Source organism: Electrophorus electricus, chromosome 2 (genome assembly GCF_013358815.1).
Source record: "Electrophorus electricus isolate fEleEle1 chromosome 2, fEleEle1.pri, whole genome shotgun sequence".
In the NCBI taxonomy this organism is placed as follows: domain Eukaryota; kingdom Metazoa; phylum Chordata; class Actinopteri; order Gymnotiformes; family Gymnotidae; genus Electrophorus; species Electrophorus electricus.
The window spans coordinates 26,426,180-26,443,034 of NC_049536.1; the positions used below are offsets into that span (position 1 = coordinate 26,426,180).

At 46.7% G+C, this 16,855-nt stretch overlaps 1 protein-coding gene across 2 annotated transcripts in view; it reads left to right on the plus strand.

The window, feature by feature from the left end:
- LOC113581338 (receptor tyrosine-protein kinase erbB-4-like) overlaps positions 1 to 11,519 on the plus strand; it is a 237,036-nt gene extending 225,517 nt beyond the window's left edge. Inside the window, exons 24-27 of one of the 2 annotated variants that reach the window (XM_035520983.1) lie at positions 2,221 to 2,318; positions 2,943 to 3,113; positions 7,084 to 7,411; positions 8,939 to 11,519. In XM_035520983.1, coding sequence (XP_035376876.1) covers positions 2,221 to 2,318; positions 2,943 to 3,113; positions 7,084 to 7,411; positions 8,939 to 9,624 — 1,283 coding nt within the window. In that variant the 3' untranslated portion in view covers positions 9,625 to 11,519. The remainder of the gene's footprint in view (positions 1 to 2,220; positions 2,319 to 2,942; positions 3,114 to 7,083; positions 7,412 to 8,938) is intronic. The other variant, XM_035520991.1, reaches the window with a different exon arrangement.
- Positions 11,520 to 16,855: the final 5,336 nt, after the last annotated feature.

Sequence of the window (16,855 nt, forward strand, 5' to 3'; positions counted from 1 at the left end):
ACCCACTACCCACCACAGCTACCAACCACCCATCACCCCACCCACCACCCATCACCCCACCAACCACCCACCACCCATCACAAACCAACCCACCACCCATCACACTCACCCACCTTCCGCTCAGGGAGGCAGGCGCCTCCTAATCTTTAAGTCAGTTTTAATATCACGAACACCTCACTAAAATAACAAATAATTAGAACTGAACAAACATAAAAGGCACTCCTAAAAAATGAATGAATCCCTCCTCATCTGAAAACTGGAGCTGACGTTTACTCTGACATGCTGATGTTTCTTGAAGGTTATAACACACGGCTGGTGTGCAGTCCTCAGCTCATTCTAAAAACAATTAGGCTTAGCTAGGGTTAACTAGGGTTAGTTGTGGTCAGTTAGGGTTAACTAGGGTTAGTTGGGGTCAGCTAGGGTTAACTAGGGTTAGTTGTGGTCAGTTAGGGTTAACTAGGGTTAGTTGTGGTCAGTTAGGGTTAACTAGGGTTAGTTGTGGTCAGTTAGGATTAACGGGTTATGGTTATGTACTGTGTAGCATGTTTCAGTAGTCTACTGCAAAGTATATTTGAAAATCAGCATTACTATGTATTATATTTCTACTACATATGTGCTGTGTAGTCTATTTTTAGTCTAGCATAGTATGTAGTTTGTGTGTGCTGCTCTGCGGCAGATGGAGATCGTGTGGAAATGACGAGTGACTGGCTGTGGCGAACAGTGGGTAGTGCGGGACAGGGGTCAATCTGTACTAGGAACAGTGGGTAGTGCGGGACAGGGGGTCAATCTGTACTAGGAACAGTGGGTAGTGCGGGACAGGGGTCAATCTGTACTAGGAACAGTGGGTAGTGCGGGACAGGGGTCAATCTGTACTAGGAACAGTGGGTAGTGCGGGACAGGGGTCAATCTGTACTAGGAACAGTGGGTAGTGCGGGACAGGGGTCAATCTGTACTAGGAACAGTGGGTAGTGCGGGACAGGGGTCAATCTGTACTAGGAACAGTGGGTAGTGCGGGACGGGGGTCAATATGTACTAGGAACAGTGGGTAGTGTGGGACAGGGGTCAATCTGTACTAGGAACAGTGGGTAGTGCGGGACAGGGGTCAATCTGTACTAGGAACAGTGGGTAGTGCGGGACAGGGGTCAATCTGTACTAGGAACAGTGGGTAGTGCGGGGCAGAGGTCATTCAGTGGGAAGTGTGGAACTGGGGTCATTCTGTACTAGGAACAGTGGGTAGTGCGGGGCAGAGGTCATTCTGTAGTATGGAGAGCCAGTGACAGTCCCGTTCACCTAGAAAACACACTCCTACTGTTCTTTCATGCTCTGCCCAGAATGTGTGTGTGTGTGTGTGTGTGTGTGTGTGTGTGTGTGTGTGTGTGTGAGAGAGAAAGAGAATGACAACACCTGGCCCACACATTCCTCATGCCATGTTCTAGTGCCAAGAAGCCCTGTACCGGACACATACCCACACACACACAAACAAACACACACACAAACACACAGACACACACAACACACAAAGCCACCATCTACCAAGGTCACCACAATAACCTCTACACTCTGCACTCTGGCTTATAGATATCACATCCCAGCTTCAGTCATACACGTTGGACATTATTACTGTCATTACACATATTAAGGCGTGCATGTGTTTTTGAAGCTACTGCCACACTACTTCACCGCCATGCCGAATGTCGCGAGGCCGATCATGTCAGGTGTTAAGCTCAGTTTTGCAGGTGATGGCGTCAGCAGAGCTAAGAATTCAGCCTCCATTGCTGGGACCGAGAGTATGGCAGGCATGTCAAATGGGGCACGGCCCGTTTTTCCGGAAAGGGTCAAAGAAACCATGAACGGCGACGAGGCAAGACTTATTAGTTTTTGTCTTTGCACGTGGTGTTCACGAGTCATCAGAAGAGCGCAAACTGCACACAGCACTGCAGGAGCTTGTCGTGGGTCGTTAGGAATCCGCACGGCAAGCCAAGTGTTTGTCGTCCCCCCCCCCCCCCCCCCCCAATTACCAAAAGCACTGCTCGTCGTTTCAGAAGTGACAGAGTGATCTGCGTTTCTTGGCAGCGAAACCACGCCTTGCCAAAAATCAAATCAAAGCAGAGAAAAGGAGCGACATCAAGGAAGGAGCGAGTTTTGCATGATGGGGACTCCGGCGTACGGGCGGGGTGTGACAGTGCATGATGGGAAGCTGAGCTCTGTGCTTTTCCGCAGGCTGGATGATCGATGCGGACAGCAGGCCCAAGTTCAAGGAGCTGGCAGCAGAGTTCAGCAGGATGGCCCGCGATCCCCAGCGCTACCTGGTCATCCAGGTAACACGCTCGCCGCAAACACATGCCGCCGACACGCCGACGGTAAAAAGGAAGATGACACAGTTTTGAGTTTGTTGCCAGGCTACTCACACTTTCATCTGTTTCATCTGTGCCGTGGTAGTTCTAGACCGGTGATACCACAACAGGCATTAGGTAGGCAGGCCAATTAAATAAGTGGCCAATTAAATTAATATGTTGCAGTTAAAGTATGAACAGAGTCTACATCGTGTGCATCGTGAGAATACAGAAAGGTCAATTCATAGTGTCTTATCCCAGAGTAAACTCCCAGCTCCAGGGATCCGCTGCTTGAGATTTTTCCTGCTCAAACATACCGAGTCATACCACTGCATAATTAAGGCGGGGGCATGCCCAGGGTCTGGGGACTCTGTCCTCATTGGGAGGGGTCAGGGTGTCCCTGTCCTGTGAAGACCGTGTCCACTCCAGCTCTCAGCTCTCTATTCCGGGTGTTCCTTGTTCTAGGGTTGCTTGGCTCAGGGTCGCTCGGTGCTGGAATAAGGTAGAACAGCTGTCCGCCTGGACTAGGAATCCTCATGACGGAGAACTCTGTATGTTCGCCGTTTGTTTGATGATGATGATGATGATGATGATGGTTATCTTCCTCAGGGCGATGACCGGATGAAGCTGCCCAGTCCCAACGACAGTAAGTTCTTCCAGAGTCTGCTCGACGAGGAGGAGCTGGAGGACTTGATGGATGCCGAAGAGTACCTGGTGCCGCACACCTTCGCCGCGCCCCCCCTGACGTACACCACCCGATCCAGGGTCGACTCCAACCGGGTGAGGCGCCCGGCCGCTGCACCCGGCGGCCATTTGTGTCAGGCCGCCAGTGATCATCCTTCTTGGTGACCCCTCCTTGGGATCTCGCCCTCAGCCCCCGAAACCTTCACTGCTGAGCCAGACAGTCATGAATTGTTGAGGGCCACAAGTGGATGGATCAGGCTGGGTGGATGAGAGTGGGAACTCCACTCCGCAGGCGCTCCACCCTTCCAGGGCCAATTGAAGGGTCATGCATCCACCCATTTCTGACGCGTTTTATACAACAGAAAACGCAAATACAGATCAGAGAAGGTAGATACAAGTTGTTTGGGGTTCGGTTTCTGTACGTTCTGACCTGTCTGGTACGCTACACTCAACCAAGAGATAAGACCGCTATTCTGAGGTGCTTTATTCTCGCATATCTTCATCTTGAAGTCTGAATGCTTGCTATCTGATCTGCTCCCGAGCGGGACCTCACACGCCTGCTTCGAGTGACGCGCGCGTAACCCACAAGCTGTGGCCATGGTCGAATACATGAATCCAATCAGGCTGAAATGAACAGGGCTTGTGCAGCTAATCTCGTTTGAGAAGGGAGCCTTTCCTCTGCGCACACACACACACACACACACACACACACACACACACACACACTACCCTCTACGTGCATGAACTGGTCAGTTTGGCGCTTCATGTCGGAAGGAAATGTTCAATCCCCTGAGGTGTTTGAATAAATCATTGCTGAAATCTATATAAAATAAATTCTAAATATAAGGAGTATTTCAGCAAGAGTACAGGCATTTTATTACTGATTTAAGGAATCCAAAATGGTGCCCCGGGTGCCCTCATTATTCTGCTAAGTGAGTAACCTCAAACTGGCCTCCTTCAGAAGCCGGCAGGCGGAATTTTCTCTCCATGACAAATTTCAAGACAGTAACTCGGTCTTATAGTACTCTTTAGTGGGAAATACAAGAGGACCTCACAATGGAGCACACTCCAGTATTCAAATGTTTCACTCTCCTCCTGAAACAGACAAGATACCCTCTCTCTCTTTCTCTCTCTCTCCCTCTCTCTCTCTCTCTCTCTCTCTCTCTCTTTCTCTCTCTCTCTCTCTCCCTCTCTCTAACCCCCCCCCCCCACACACACACACACACACACACAAACTTCAAATTGTAGGTCATTAAGCCAAAAATTTACATACTTTGGAAAACTCTTTAAATCCACTTGCAGTTTTCACGCATTCAGTCCTTTAACGTATTCATATATGCTTGCGTGTTGCCCAGGATTGAGTTGTGACCCATGTCTCTGCTCTCCCTGACGGTGGTCTTGGGTGTTCGTCTGCTGGTTTGGCAGGATGAAGCCCCTCTCTCGTGCGGTCATGCTGTCCACATTTCTCCATCGACCCACAAAGCCCCGAGGCACACGCTGGTCTCCAGGCCCGCCCTACAGTATGCGGATAAAAAGAGAACAAACCAAACCGAAAACTCATTGAACTGTTATTTTCAAACGAATTGTTGTTTGAAAATGCAAAAACTTCATGAAAACACAAAAAGGGTCGTCACCGCATTCCAAAATCGTTTGTTTGTTCCCACTTAAGGTGATGACCTTGGAAACCCATCACACTTCAGCAACCTCTCATCTGTAATGGCAGCAGTGCTCTGCTGTCTCTCCATGGTGACGGGGCATGGCTCCGCGTCACGTCTCTGGAGGCCCGTTCGTTATGAGGGCCGGTGTGTGTAAATAGCAGTGTCGTCACTCACGCGAAGGGGATGTTTGCTCATAGACAGCCAGGTCTTCTCAGGTGTTTACTCTGTATCCCAAGGCCTTTGGCTTAACTCTTTAACATCCATGATGTCACCAAGACAACCATGGAGATAGTGGATGCATTGTGCATGAGCGCATGGGTGGAGTGTGTGTTTGTATGTGTGTTTGTGTGTGTGTGTGTGTGTGTGTGGTGTGTGTGTGTGTGTGTGTGTGTGTGTGTGTGTGTGTGTGTGCGTGTGTGTGGTGGGGGGGGTTCTAAATGTATTGGAATACAAATATTTTGTGTATTGTTGGGGCTTTTTTGCCTTTTAATTCTAGCCATGTTTACATATGGGGTACATAAATGTTTCCTCAGTTTTCCTTGGATGGATGGATGGAGGGTTTTGTTTGTTTGTTTCTTTGTTTATTTGTTACTTAGTCAGTGAATTTACCTTCAGAAAAAAAACACCTTTCTAATGCAGAAGACTTTACCAGCATTGATGTTGGAAGCACTTCAGTGCAAGACACACACCCGAGTGCTGAGGAAGCTGAAATGAGACGAGAGAAAAGCCCCTGTCCTATACGACCACACAAAGGCCGAGCCGACAAACGTGAACGATGACCTCAGCAGAGAGCGTGTGGCACACGCTAGTCTCCAGAAACATCTGCTCTGCCTGGATGAAAGTGCCCTATGACCCAGTGTGAGGTACTTCATTATGTCACAGTGGCAATGACCCAGATGACACGTTGCCATGGTAACCAGTTTATCAGCAACGAACACTGGGAACTTTGGGAATAGCCAAGTTGGTTTGCACATCGAAGTGAAACGTGTTTGCATTTGACTTGTGGAAAAAAGACTCCAGTCAGAATCCTTCATGAATTGACAAAGAGTCCCTGCTAACAAAGATGGTGAAAGCGAACACAACAAGCTCTGTGGAGTTGATGCTCAGAAGGAAAAGGACACCATGCTTTTAAAAAGCCATTTTGTCCATTTTGCAAATATTTGTCTTTTCATCTTCAAATACACACTCTCTGAAATGTGAATGAGTGTGCTTGTGTGTGTGTGTGTGTGTGTGTGTGTGTGTGTGTGTGTGTGTGCGCTTTTGTGTGTGTGTGTGTGTGTGTGTGTGTGTGTGTGTGTGTGTGTGTGTACGTGTGTGTGTGTGTTTGTATATGTGTGTGTGTGTGTGTGTGTGTGTGTGCGCTTTTGTGTGTGTGTGTGTGTGTTAGTGTGTATGTGTGTGTGTGTGTGTACGTGTGTGTGTGTTTGTATATGTGTGTGTGTGTGTGTGTGTGTGTGCGCTTTTGTGTGTGTGTGTGTGTTTGTGTGTGTGTGTGTGTGTGTACGTGTGTGTGTGTGTGTGTGTGTGTGTGTCTTCTCTCTCTTTTCCCACCTGCCTCAGTCCTTCGCTCTCATGCTGGAACATGCTAACCATGGGTGCCATTTTGCATTCTAGTGGCTGTTTTGTTTTGCTCTGAACTGGAGAGGACACAGAGGGCGCCGCAGGAATGCAGATGAGGGCCATCAATTCTTCCGCATCTCTCCGGAACACGTGTCTTTCCGCTGGAGTTTGCCGCCTAAACTCTGCTCGGGGAGAACACAGTAGAGGCAAAAACACAGAGCGGATCATAATATTAACTCAAATTCAGCTCATGCGTCTTCAGAGTGCTTAATGAGTGTTTTAAAAAATGAGAAAAAGAGAGTGCATTTTCTCACCCAAGCCTTTTTATATATATATAAAAACTCCTGACTTGCCCATGTACTGGACTGGGTCTGATGATGTCATATCTAGGATCTGGAGCCACTCCTCCATCTTACCTATGTTACTGCTCATGTTACCACTGGGACGACCTTTGTGTTGACCTCCCACATTCTATTTCTTCTTGTACAAACCCAGAGTAAATGAAAACATGAAAGAGCGAGACATCTTTATGGATGGATTTAAAGCGGCTTCTTTTACTCCGCACTGAGAATCCAAAAAGGATCGGCATTGGTGACTAGTGTCACTGTGTCATTTGCTCATGTGTCAGTCAAGTTCCTTTATGACACATTTCTAAAAAAAATACAACTGCCGTTTTGAACCGAGGATGGTGATGAAGACAGGAAAGAGCATCTTTATAAATGTGTGGGTCCAGACGGCGTGGAGAGATGTTAACTAAAAACAGTGATGACTACCAGACTGACGTTTATCCTAATCAGGTCCCCTGTTTAATTTCTAAGAGAAACCTTCTTTGTTTACTTTTCCTCCAGAACCAGTTTACATACTCCGATGGTAGTTTTGGTGTGGAGGACATGATGGCCACTGTCCCGAGGGTTATGGCTGTGTCCGCGGTCACTCCGGCCTGCTCCGCCTCTCAGGAGCAGTCCTTAGCGCAGCAGGGTGCCACGGCGCCCCCAGAGGATCCGCGTTGCAACGGCACCCTGAGGAAGCAGGTTTCAGCCAGGCTGAGCGTCGGAGAGGACAGCAGCAGCCAGCGCTACAGCACAGACCCCACCCTGCTGATGAGCGAGCGCGGGGCCAGAGGTGACAAGGACAGGGACGCATACACGTGTGGCAAGAAGGACAAGAACCCCACAGGTAATACACCACACCTGCACTACAGGTGAACCCCACAGGTAATACACCACACCTGCACTACAGGTGAACCCCACAGGTAATACACCACACCTGCACTACAGGTGAACCCCACAGGTAATACACCACACCTGCACTACAGGTGAACACCACAGGTAATACACCACACCTGCACTACAGGTGAACCCCACAGGTAATACACCATACCTGCACTACAGGTGAACCCCACAGGTAATACACCACACCTGCACTACAGGTGAACACCACAGGTAATACACCACACCTGCACTACAGGTGAACCCCACAGGTAATACACCATACCTGCACTACAGGTGAACCCCACAGGTAATACACCACACCTGCACTACAGGTAAAGACCACAGGTACGACACCACACCTGCACTACAGGTAAAGACCACAGGTACGACACCACACCTGCACTACAGGTAAAGACCACAGGTACGACACCACACCTGCACTACAGGTAAAGACCACAGGTAATACACCACACCTGCACTACAGGTAAAGACCACAGGTAATACACCACACCTGCACTACAGGTAAAGACCACAGGTAGTACACCACACCTGCACTACAGATAAAGACCACAGGTAATACACCACACCTGCACTACAGGTGAACCCCACAGGTAATACACCACACCTGCACTACAGGTGAACACCACAGGTAATACACCACACCTGCACTACAGGTAAAGACCACAGGTAATACACCACACCTGCACTACAGGTGAACCCCACAGGTAATACACCACACCTGCACTACAGGTAAAGACCACAGGTAATACACCACACCTGCACTACAGGTGAACACCACAGGTAATACACCACACCTGCACTACAGGTAAAGACCACAGGTAATACACCACACCTGCACTACAGGTAAAGACCACAGGTACGACACCACACCTGCACTACAGGTAAAGACCACAAGTAATACACCACACCTGAACTACAGGTAAAGACCACAGGTAATACACCACACCTGCACTACAGGTAAAGACCACAGGTAATACACCACACCTGCACTACAGGTGAACCCCACAGGTAATACACCACACCTGCACTACAGGTGAACCCCACAGGTAATACACCACACCTGCACTACAGCTAAAGACCACAGGTAATACACCACACCTGCACTACAGGTGAACACCACAGGTAATACACCACACCTGCACTACAGGAAAAACCCTGTAAGGTTTGTGATGCAGTAACAAATAGGTTGTCTGGTTTGTGTTCATAAGGATGATGTGAGAAAGTTGCCTTAAAAATTCCACTTTTTAAAGAGTACATTCTACAGTGTAGACACACATCACATATGCTTTTGCCTGTTTGAGTATCACTGTCAGTTCAATTTAAATTAAAAAGAAATTTTTAGGAAAATGATGTCAGAAATGAAGCCCACAACATGAATCAATCTCTTCTGTTCACCTCTCTCCTCCTCTCCTCTTCTCCTCTCTCCTCCTCTCCTCTCCTCTTCTCCTCCTCTCCTCTTCTCCTCTCATAGTAGACTATCTCAACCCCGTGGAGGAGAACCCGTTTGTGACTCGCCGTAGGAATGGTGATGCCCACACCCTGGACCAGAGTCACCACACCCTTCCTAGCAGCCAACACAAGATGGAGGAGGAGTACATCAATGATCCTCTCTATCTCAACACCTTCCACAACTCTGGAGAAAAGAGCCAGGAGGCCCTGCGGAAGAACGGCCTCCCCATGACTCACGCGGCTGCCGCGGCCAACCCCGGGCCTGCCAGCAGCCAGAGCCCCGCCCAGAGTGGACACCCCTCCCACAGCGCCCCCTCGGGGCACGCCCACCTCCCCGCGCAGCCTGTTTACTCCGGCCAGTCGGGCATCCCCGTCCTCTCAGGCCACGCCCTCCACCCCTCCCGCTCCGGACATGCCCTCCACCCAACCCACACCCTCCACCCGGCGCACTCCGGCACCGTAATGGGCGACAAGAAGCCGAAAAAGACCTTTGACAATCCTGAGTACTGGCAGCACAGTCTTCCACCCAAGGCCACACTCCACAGCCCCGAGTACCTGCAGGACTGCAGCACCCGCTTCTTCTACAGGCAGAACGGCCGCATCCGGCCCGCCGTGGCCGAGAACCAGGAGTACCTGACGGAGTACGCCCTGAAGGCGGGCACCGTGCTGCCGCCGCCCCCGTACCGGCAGAGGAACACAGTGGTGTAGCGCCAATCAGGGCAGAGAGGGTGGAGGGAGGAGCGAGCAGAGAAGGGCGTGGAGGTGGAGACGCCCATTGTTTGCTTGCCCTGGAGTTCAGCGCAGCCCCACCCAACCTCGGGCTCCTCTCCCCCCCGGCTGGGGCTCGTGGTTGACTTTTAAACCCTCGTGCTTGTAACACTCCCCACCCCCCACCCCCCACGTCTCCATGGTGATTTGGCCTAATGGATAGCATCCTCTGAGGTGACACTCTTCTCTGATTCTGAACACTCCCCCTCTCATCCCTGGTTCTAAACATTTACCAATATCTGGTAAGCAGGCTCGCCCTTAAGATCTCTGCAAGACTTGGGGTAACTCCATCTCCAACCACCGGAAGAGGAGCCCCTCTTCTGAACTGCTGTTACATATTGGGTTGGTTGGGAATTTTTTACTCACCTTTGTGTTGGGTTCATAGGTGTAAACACACACACAAGCATTGTTAAGATAATTTTTTGATCTGGTTACTAGTCTACATGAAGCTTGTATAATACTACAATTCTGTTTTCTGTAAAATCACCACACACACACACACACACACACACACACACACCACAGGTTCAGTCACCCCAGGGTGGAATGAGGCAGAGTGTCTGCTGATCTTTACTTGTCATACATATATTCACATGCATTGTTTTCTCATTGCATTCATGACGCATTCAGTTCTTTCCTAAAGTATCAAACTATTTCTCAGACACTCACACACACACACACACACACACACACACACACACACGGTTGCACGCGTGAAACGCATCACTGCTACTGCAAAATCGATCACTTCACAAAAGAGGATTCTTCAGATGGTATGCTGCAATATTTGTATTGTTTTTATTGTAGGTTCAACTGGTTTTGATTGCATCACTCAGTGTGTGGTCAGTTACCACACTGTACTGGTCTTGCACAAACAACTGTAACAAAACAACTACAAAGACTTCTCTAACTGGATCTACCTTCTTCACAAAACAACTGACATTGACATTAACGACCTTAAAGGAATGCACCGGCGGGACAGTAGCGTGGCACGGGACAGGGGCTAAAAATATGCAACTCCTAAATGACACAGAGGTTCGCTGCTTCCCTGACATCGCGCTCGCTCCCAAACACCAGGCCAGTCCGGCAGGACAGCGGAACCAAGGAGGAATATCCCTCGCCAGGCTTTGCTAGAAGCTGCTGTGAAACTCCATCAAACCAGACGCCATCCAGAGCCTCTTCCGCACCCATCCACGGCTGTTAACCCAGAATGCGAGGAACACAAGGAGGGCGGGTGGGGCAGGAATATCACCACGCCACTGGGAATGAGCGCGGAAGTAAAAATAGAACGTTTGCCCTTAAGCCAGAGCCCCATCTGCCTGATATCAATCGTTCTCCCATTAGGCTGTCCTCGGAAAGACCGGCTAAGAAAATGGGATAAGAAACGAAACGTTAAGAGAAATCGTAGGTTTATATAAGACGACGTTCCTTTTTCCATGATTGTCGTAGCGCTATCTTAGAATGTCATAGTTAGAGGAGAAAAAACAAACAGAAAAAACAAAAACAAACGTGCCCTCTGAAGGTCGGAGGCCAGAACCATGTGAAGGTATGAGCACTGCCAGGCGTTGTAACCAGCTGCTAACAGACGGACCGTGCCGTCTCTCCTGGACGTTTTTAAAGCACTTAAAGGTCCGGTCCAGTGAAATAATCCTCTTTCCCACCACTACCACTAAGACTGTTGAGGACCACCAGGTCTGGATTCTGTTTTTCTCTCAGCAGCAGAGGCGGTCGGCTCAGCTCGTGTTCATGAGCTCTGTTTTTTGGGGGGCGGGTGGAGGTTGCTTGTCTTGTTTTCCTGTTTTCTTGTATTTTTCCTGCTTGCATATAAAGCATCATATAGCAAAGCACACCGGAACGTTTGCCACACACCGATTAACCCCAGCCCAAGACTGAAAATCAGCGTGGGATTGTTAGTCTAAGACTAGGGTTAATCTGGGTGTGGATGTTCAGATTAAGCAGCTCAAAACAAGGACAGTATGGTACGGCGGGGGGGTCTGTTCCTGTCGGTAAACTGATGTGGCAACACTCTGTACTGAAGGTGAAACCGTTAGTAATTGTGTGATGTACCTAACACACGTTCACAAAATGAAGTATTTATCTCCAGCATTATTTCCTTTAAAAAGTATTTGTTTTCCAACTGATCTCCCACTGAGATTAAAAAGGAATACAAACTGCTTAGTAGTTAAAATCATGATAAAAAACACTGTTATTTTATAACACGTCTATCCAGATCTTAAAGAGATTTAGCAGCCTACGCAGGATTAATTTGATACTTGAAATTATGTTATTTGAGCTAAATCTTGAATACACATTAATAGTACTTAATAATACTTAATGTAAGCATTTCCATATCAAGCTGCACCAGTGCCATTTGACTACTGTCGTCACGCCTGCTGTCAGACTCCTCACTGTTAAACTAAGACAAAAACGTCTAATAATTTAATTGGAAGGCAGAAAGGTGTGGAGATTCTATTATTCATTGGGAGTTAGAATTAAAGAAACAGTTAGTGAGATATGCTACAGAGACTGGACTGCATTCTAAGAGAAATTAATGAAGTAAGAATACAATGTTCTGTGCTTTGAAGTCTTACGGTAATGTACAGGTTAAAACAAAGCCTCACACCATGAGGCCCAATAACAGTCCAGTAATACACCACTTATGCTGTGTGCCATAACTCACAGGCAAAAAATAAATAAATAAATAAATAAAATGATTGTACTTTTAAACATTTAGAGCGCAAACTGCAGCTATGGAGGAAGTTGATGTGTATAGTATGTAGCAAACACTGTGGACACAGTTTGGAGAGAAACCTCCTTAAACTAACAAGCAGCTAATTATCAAACATCTAGACCAAAACACTGAGACTGAGAGAGACAGACAGAAAAACACTGACCACCACCAGCTCAGAGCTCAGAGACCTTTTCCCCTCACAATCGCATCATAGAGACTCCTCCCACAGACAGGTGAGGGTTCAGTGCTCATCATTTCTTGTTTTTATATGTTGAAAATGAATGTTTAGACACACCTTTTAAAATATGACCACTGTAAATATCTGGGGCTTTTTTTTTTCTTCTTATTTTGGGAGGATCGCAAACTATTGAAATAATGTGAAAAATGTCAAATGTCATTGAAAGCTCCATTTTTGTTTTATTTTATTGAACACTACCTTGCTTTTCAAAATTGATATATATAGAGAGTAACACCCAGTTTTAATATATGTTATACACACACACACACACACACACACACACACACACACACAATAGTCCACTACAGTTTGGCTGTTGAATAGAACAACTTTGACATTGTTACAAACAGATGGAAAATATTTTTAGTAGCAGCTGTTCCTCAACGCTAGAGACAAAACACACACAGGACCACATTAAGTTAACATTAGGTGTTAGTTGTTAAGAGACAATTACCACTGTGCTAGAATTACCTATACGTCTCCATTGTAATTAAATATATGGCGCCAGAGTAATTTTTGAAAATAAAGAATATTATGTGAACAGAATATTCAGATATATATTAGTTTCATAAGATTTCTCGAAGAGTCAAAAACACAACTTCTGGTTGCTACTACATAGACCTCAAACATGTATGTCTATAGAGCTTAATTTGAAACATATTTTGGTGGAATGAGCATAACCTACATAATGGAAAAATGTAAAATAAACATAGCCAAGATGACAGGAAGAAGCCCCACACACATTTCTGAGGAAGTCTTCGTCGCAAGCACTCACGCCTACACAGGAGATTTCAGCCTGTTTAAGCACACTGTCATTACAGAACCTAAGCCAGACCGCTAAGATAGCCAGATGCACCGGAGTGCAGGGTATGTGTTTTGGTTCCAGGTTATCCCTCACTGTGCCCTGTTTCCTGTGGCTTGGGTTACTATTTGTCTGCTGTCGTGTTTTTTCCAGGAACTTATTTCGCTCACGTCTACCAGATCAGGAAGTACCTAGACACACTAAGCACAGTTTACATGTTGATAATTCGTTTTTGTATGACGACAGCCAATTAAAGGAAGCCATCGTCTTCCTAAGCTCCAAGCATTTTGGAATGGAATTTCCTTGCGATTTTACTACTAACTGAGAAAATGTGAATAGTATTTTTATAGATTGTCGAATTGGCCAGGTGCATTTGTAAATAGATGGATAACTCATGTTCTTTTGGATGGCTATAATCTGGTTTTTTCCGTTTTGTTTTGCTTTACAGCGGCGCCTCACTTTGATTAACGACGTTGCGCGTGTGTGTGTGTGTGTTATCTCCTATCAATTTTCTGTACATATCTGTAATTGCAATGGCACCTATATTTTCTTTGTAGAGTTTGCCGGTCTTTGTAGTGCCCTGAGGTGACCCTCGTGACCGTATTTAGCCCAGCTTGGTGGTTCTCGTGCCCCATGACCTTCTGCCCTTGTTCAAAGTTGGTAGGAAATGGTTTATTTCTTTCCGTCACGTACAAGTTCCCTCGTATCCCTCTTTTTATCTTTTGTACAGAATCTCTGCTGTGGGAGGTATGGGGGTGGGGTGTGAGCAGCCTTGTTACTATACTGGTCAGTTTCCCCTCAGTGTGGCTTTACTCGGTGTGGTTGCCACTTTCTGACATCCCCCCCGCGCGCCACGCTCTTCCTCCACACGTGCGGTACACACACGCACGGCTTCTTCTTTTTTTTTGTTTTCTTTCAAAACATCTTCCTGGGGGGGCCCTTTGGCCAGCGCACTTCCCAGAGTCCACGGTTATGCCACACTCCTCTCACAGCCCAGCCGGTCATCCGTACATCGGTGGCGGAGGCTGGAAGCTCCGCTGCGGGATCTGACCCGACTGCCGCCGTGCTCATCGAGACCACCGCTCCCCAGCTCACTTCCGCTCACGTCAATGGTCCTCTAATGCTGTTTCTCAAACAGATTAATGTGTCGCTGCGCGTTATTCGCTTTCACAAATTGACTAATTGATTGGACGGCTAATTTTGCCACTCCACCTTTGAGTGATGACTTGTCAGAGTGATTTCTTTCTTTTTTTTTCCCCTCATTTCTTCAAGAGGTGCCATAGACAGAGCAGTAGAGTCAGTGGTTGGGTCCTTGCTCACACCTGCCACCTAGAGGCAGCATGGAGCACAGCTCCTTGCCCCACCACAGCCCTCCCTCCCCCCAAAAAGAAGCCAGAGCATTTAAATACAGTTCCACACTTTTGTTACATGAATCTGTCAAAAATATATTTTTAATTTAATATAAATAAATACCAACACAGTATCTAAAACACTCTTGTGTTTGTCTTCATTGAAATGCACGTATGCATATCTTATGTGCGGCTGTAAAGAACCCTTCCCTACAGAGCCAGGCATAATGGCTCTGAACTTTCACCCTCCCCATGGTCTACCACCCTACCCCAAAAAGACAGCAACGTGACATTCAAGTTTTGACATTCAAGTCAAGCTACTTCTTGCGTGCTCTCTACGGTATAGTGCAAGTCTCTTAATCATACTATCCTCTGCTTTACTGCTTTTTTTTGGGTAATATACCATCACACGTGTCATACCTTTGTGCAGGACACAGCGGCTGTGGAGATTTTTGAAGAATTTGTGATAACCGGAATAGATTTGGACAAAATTCTCTCAGAATAGATTTGGACAAAATTCTCTAAACACTATTAACCAGAAAAAGACTATAAATACTGAAACCTATCCACTATTTGCATCTGTTTTCATCTGTTCCAGTATCATAAAGAAACCAGCCACAGACGAAGAACCCTTGAGCATGTTACATCTGTGATTTTTCTGTCAGAATGAACCAGTGTCTTTTTTTGTGGATTGGGTGTCAGATAACGAAGAGCTTGGTTTTACAGAGAGCAGAGTAAGGCATGAAACAGCAAGACAGTCCTGGGGTCTGTATACAGCAGCGCAGAACTCACAGGACCCTGTGTGTTGCCAATAGCAAATGAAGCCCATCAACCACTTATTTATTACATCTGATTATTACACAATTTCTGGGATACATCAGCTATTTGGCATGTCTGGGTTGTGTGAAAATTAACCTCAGTGTCATCTTGCTGTAGCTATAATTATATATATATATATATATATATATATATATATATATATATATATATATATATATATATATATATATATATATATATATATATATATATATATATATATATATATAAAAGTACAATATGAAAGAACTAAGTTCACCGGGTTAGCTAAGGTCTCCTTACACAGCTGGGTCAGTGGTTCATAAATGAAACCATGCGAAGAGAAAGTCAAACCCATAGCAACCGGTGATAAAGTGCCATTACGCCTGACATTGTGCACATGCAAGATAGATGCTGCTCTTTTCTCGAAGATGACATTTTACGGCATTATCATTGGAAATCCAATATTGTAAGCAGGTGATATGTGCTTTGTGAGGGATTTTTTTCTTGCCTCAGACGAAGTCCAATCACTTTCCTCATGCCGGTAATCGAGTGTGAGGGGAGCTATCCATCACGGTCGTGGCCAGACTCATTCTCCGCGCTGGGTGACATTCCGTATGGATTTCGAGCTGTTATGAGGGATGACGGTAATGTCTGAATGTAAATTATATTAAATGCCCCGAGCTGCGATGATCGACTTAAGCTTTGTTTTGTAATGAAAGTGCAAGTTTTTCTGAAGCCCTTTACACGACTCCGTGCTCGCGAATTATTTATTACAATTTTGTTATAGATGTGTTTATGATTTGAATTACGACCAGAGAGTCGAGGTTTTTTCAAGTGCGCACGGTTATTTCCCCACGACCAGGACTAGGCCATATTCCGCTTTATTTTATCTAACACACAGCAAAACCCTCCAATTGAAAGGCATACAATTTTATACACAGGCCTGCATAAAGTCGAGGTCACTGGTAACGTGTATTCCTGGCTGCTTTGGTTGTATTTACGTTACCGTGAAAAAAACAAACAAACGATTCAGCACCACGAAAATATCAGTGATACAAATTCACTAAAACGAGTGTGAAAAAGCGCGGTTTGTTTCCTCCGTGTGCCGCGGCAGGCTTTGTGTTTCAGGCCGAACGTGCTCGCTAAAGCCCGGCGAGCGGAGCCAGGGATCCCCCGGGGGCTTCCATTACCGGACGCATATTACATCCCGCCAGTCTTTCATTTCACCCATCAGTATTCCGACAGGCAGC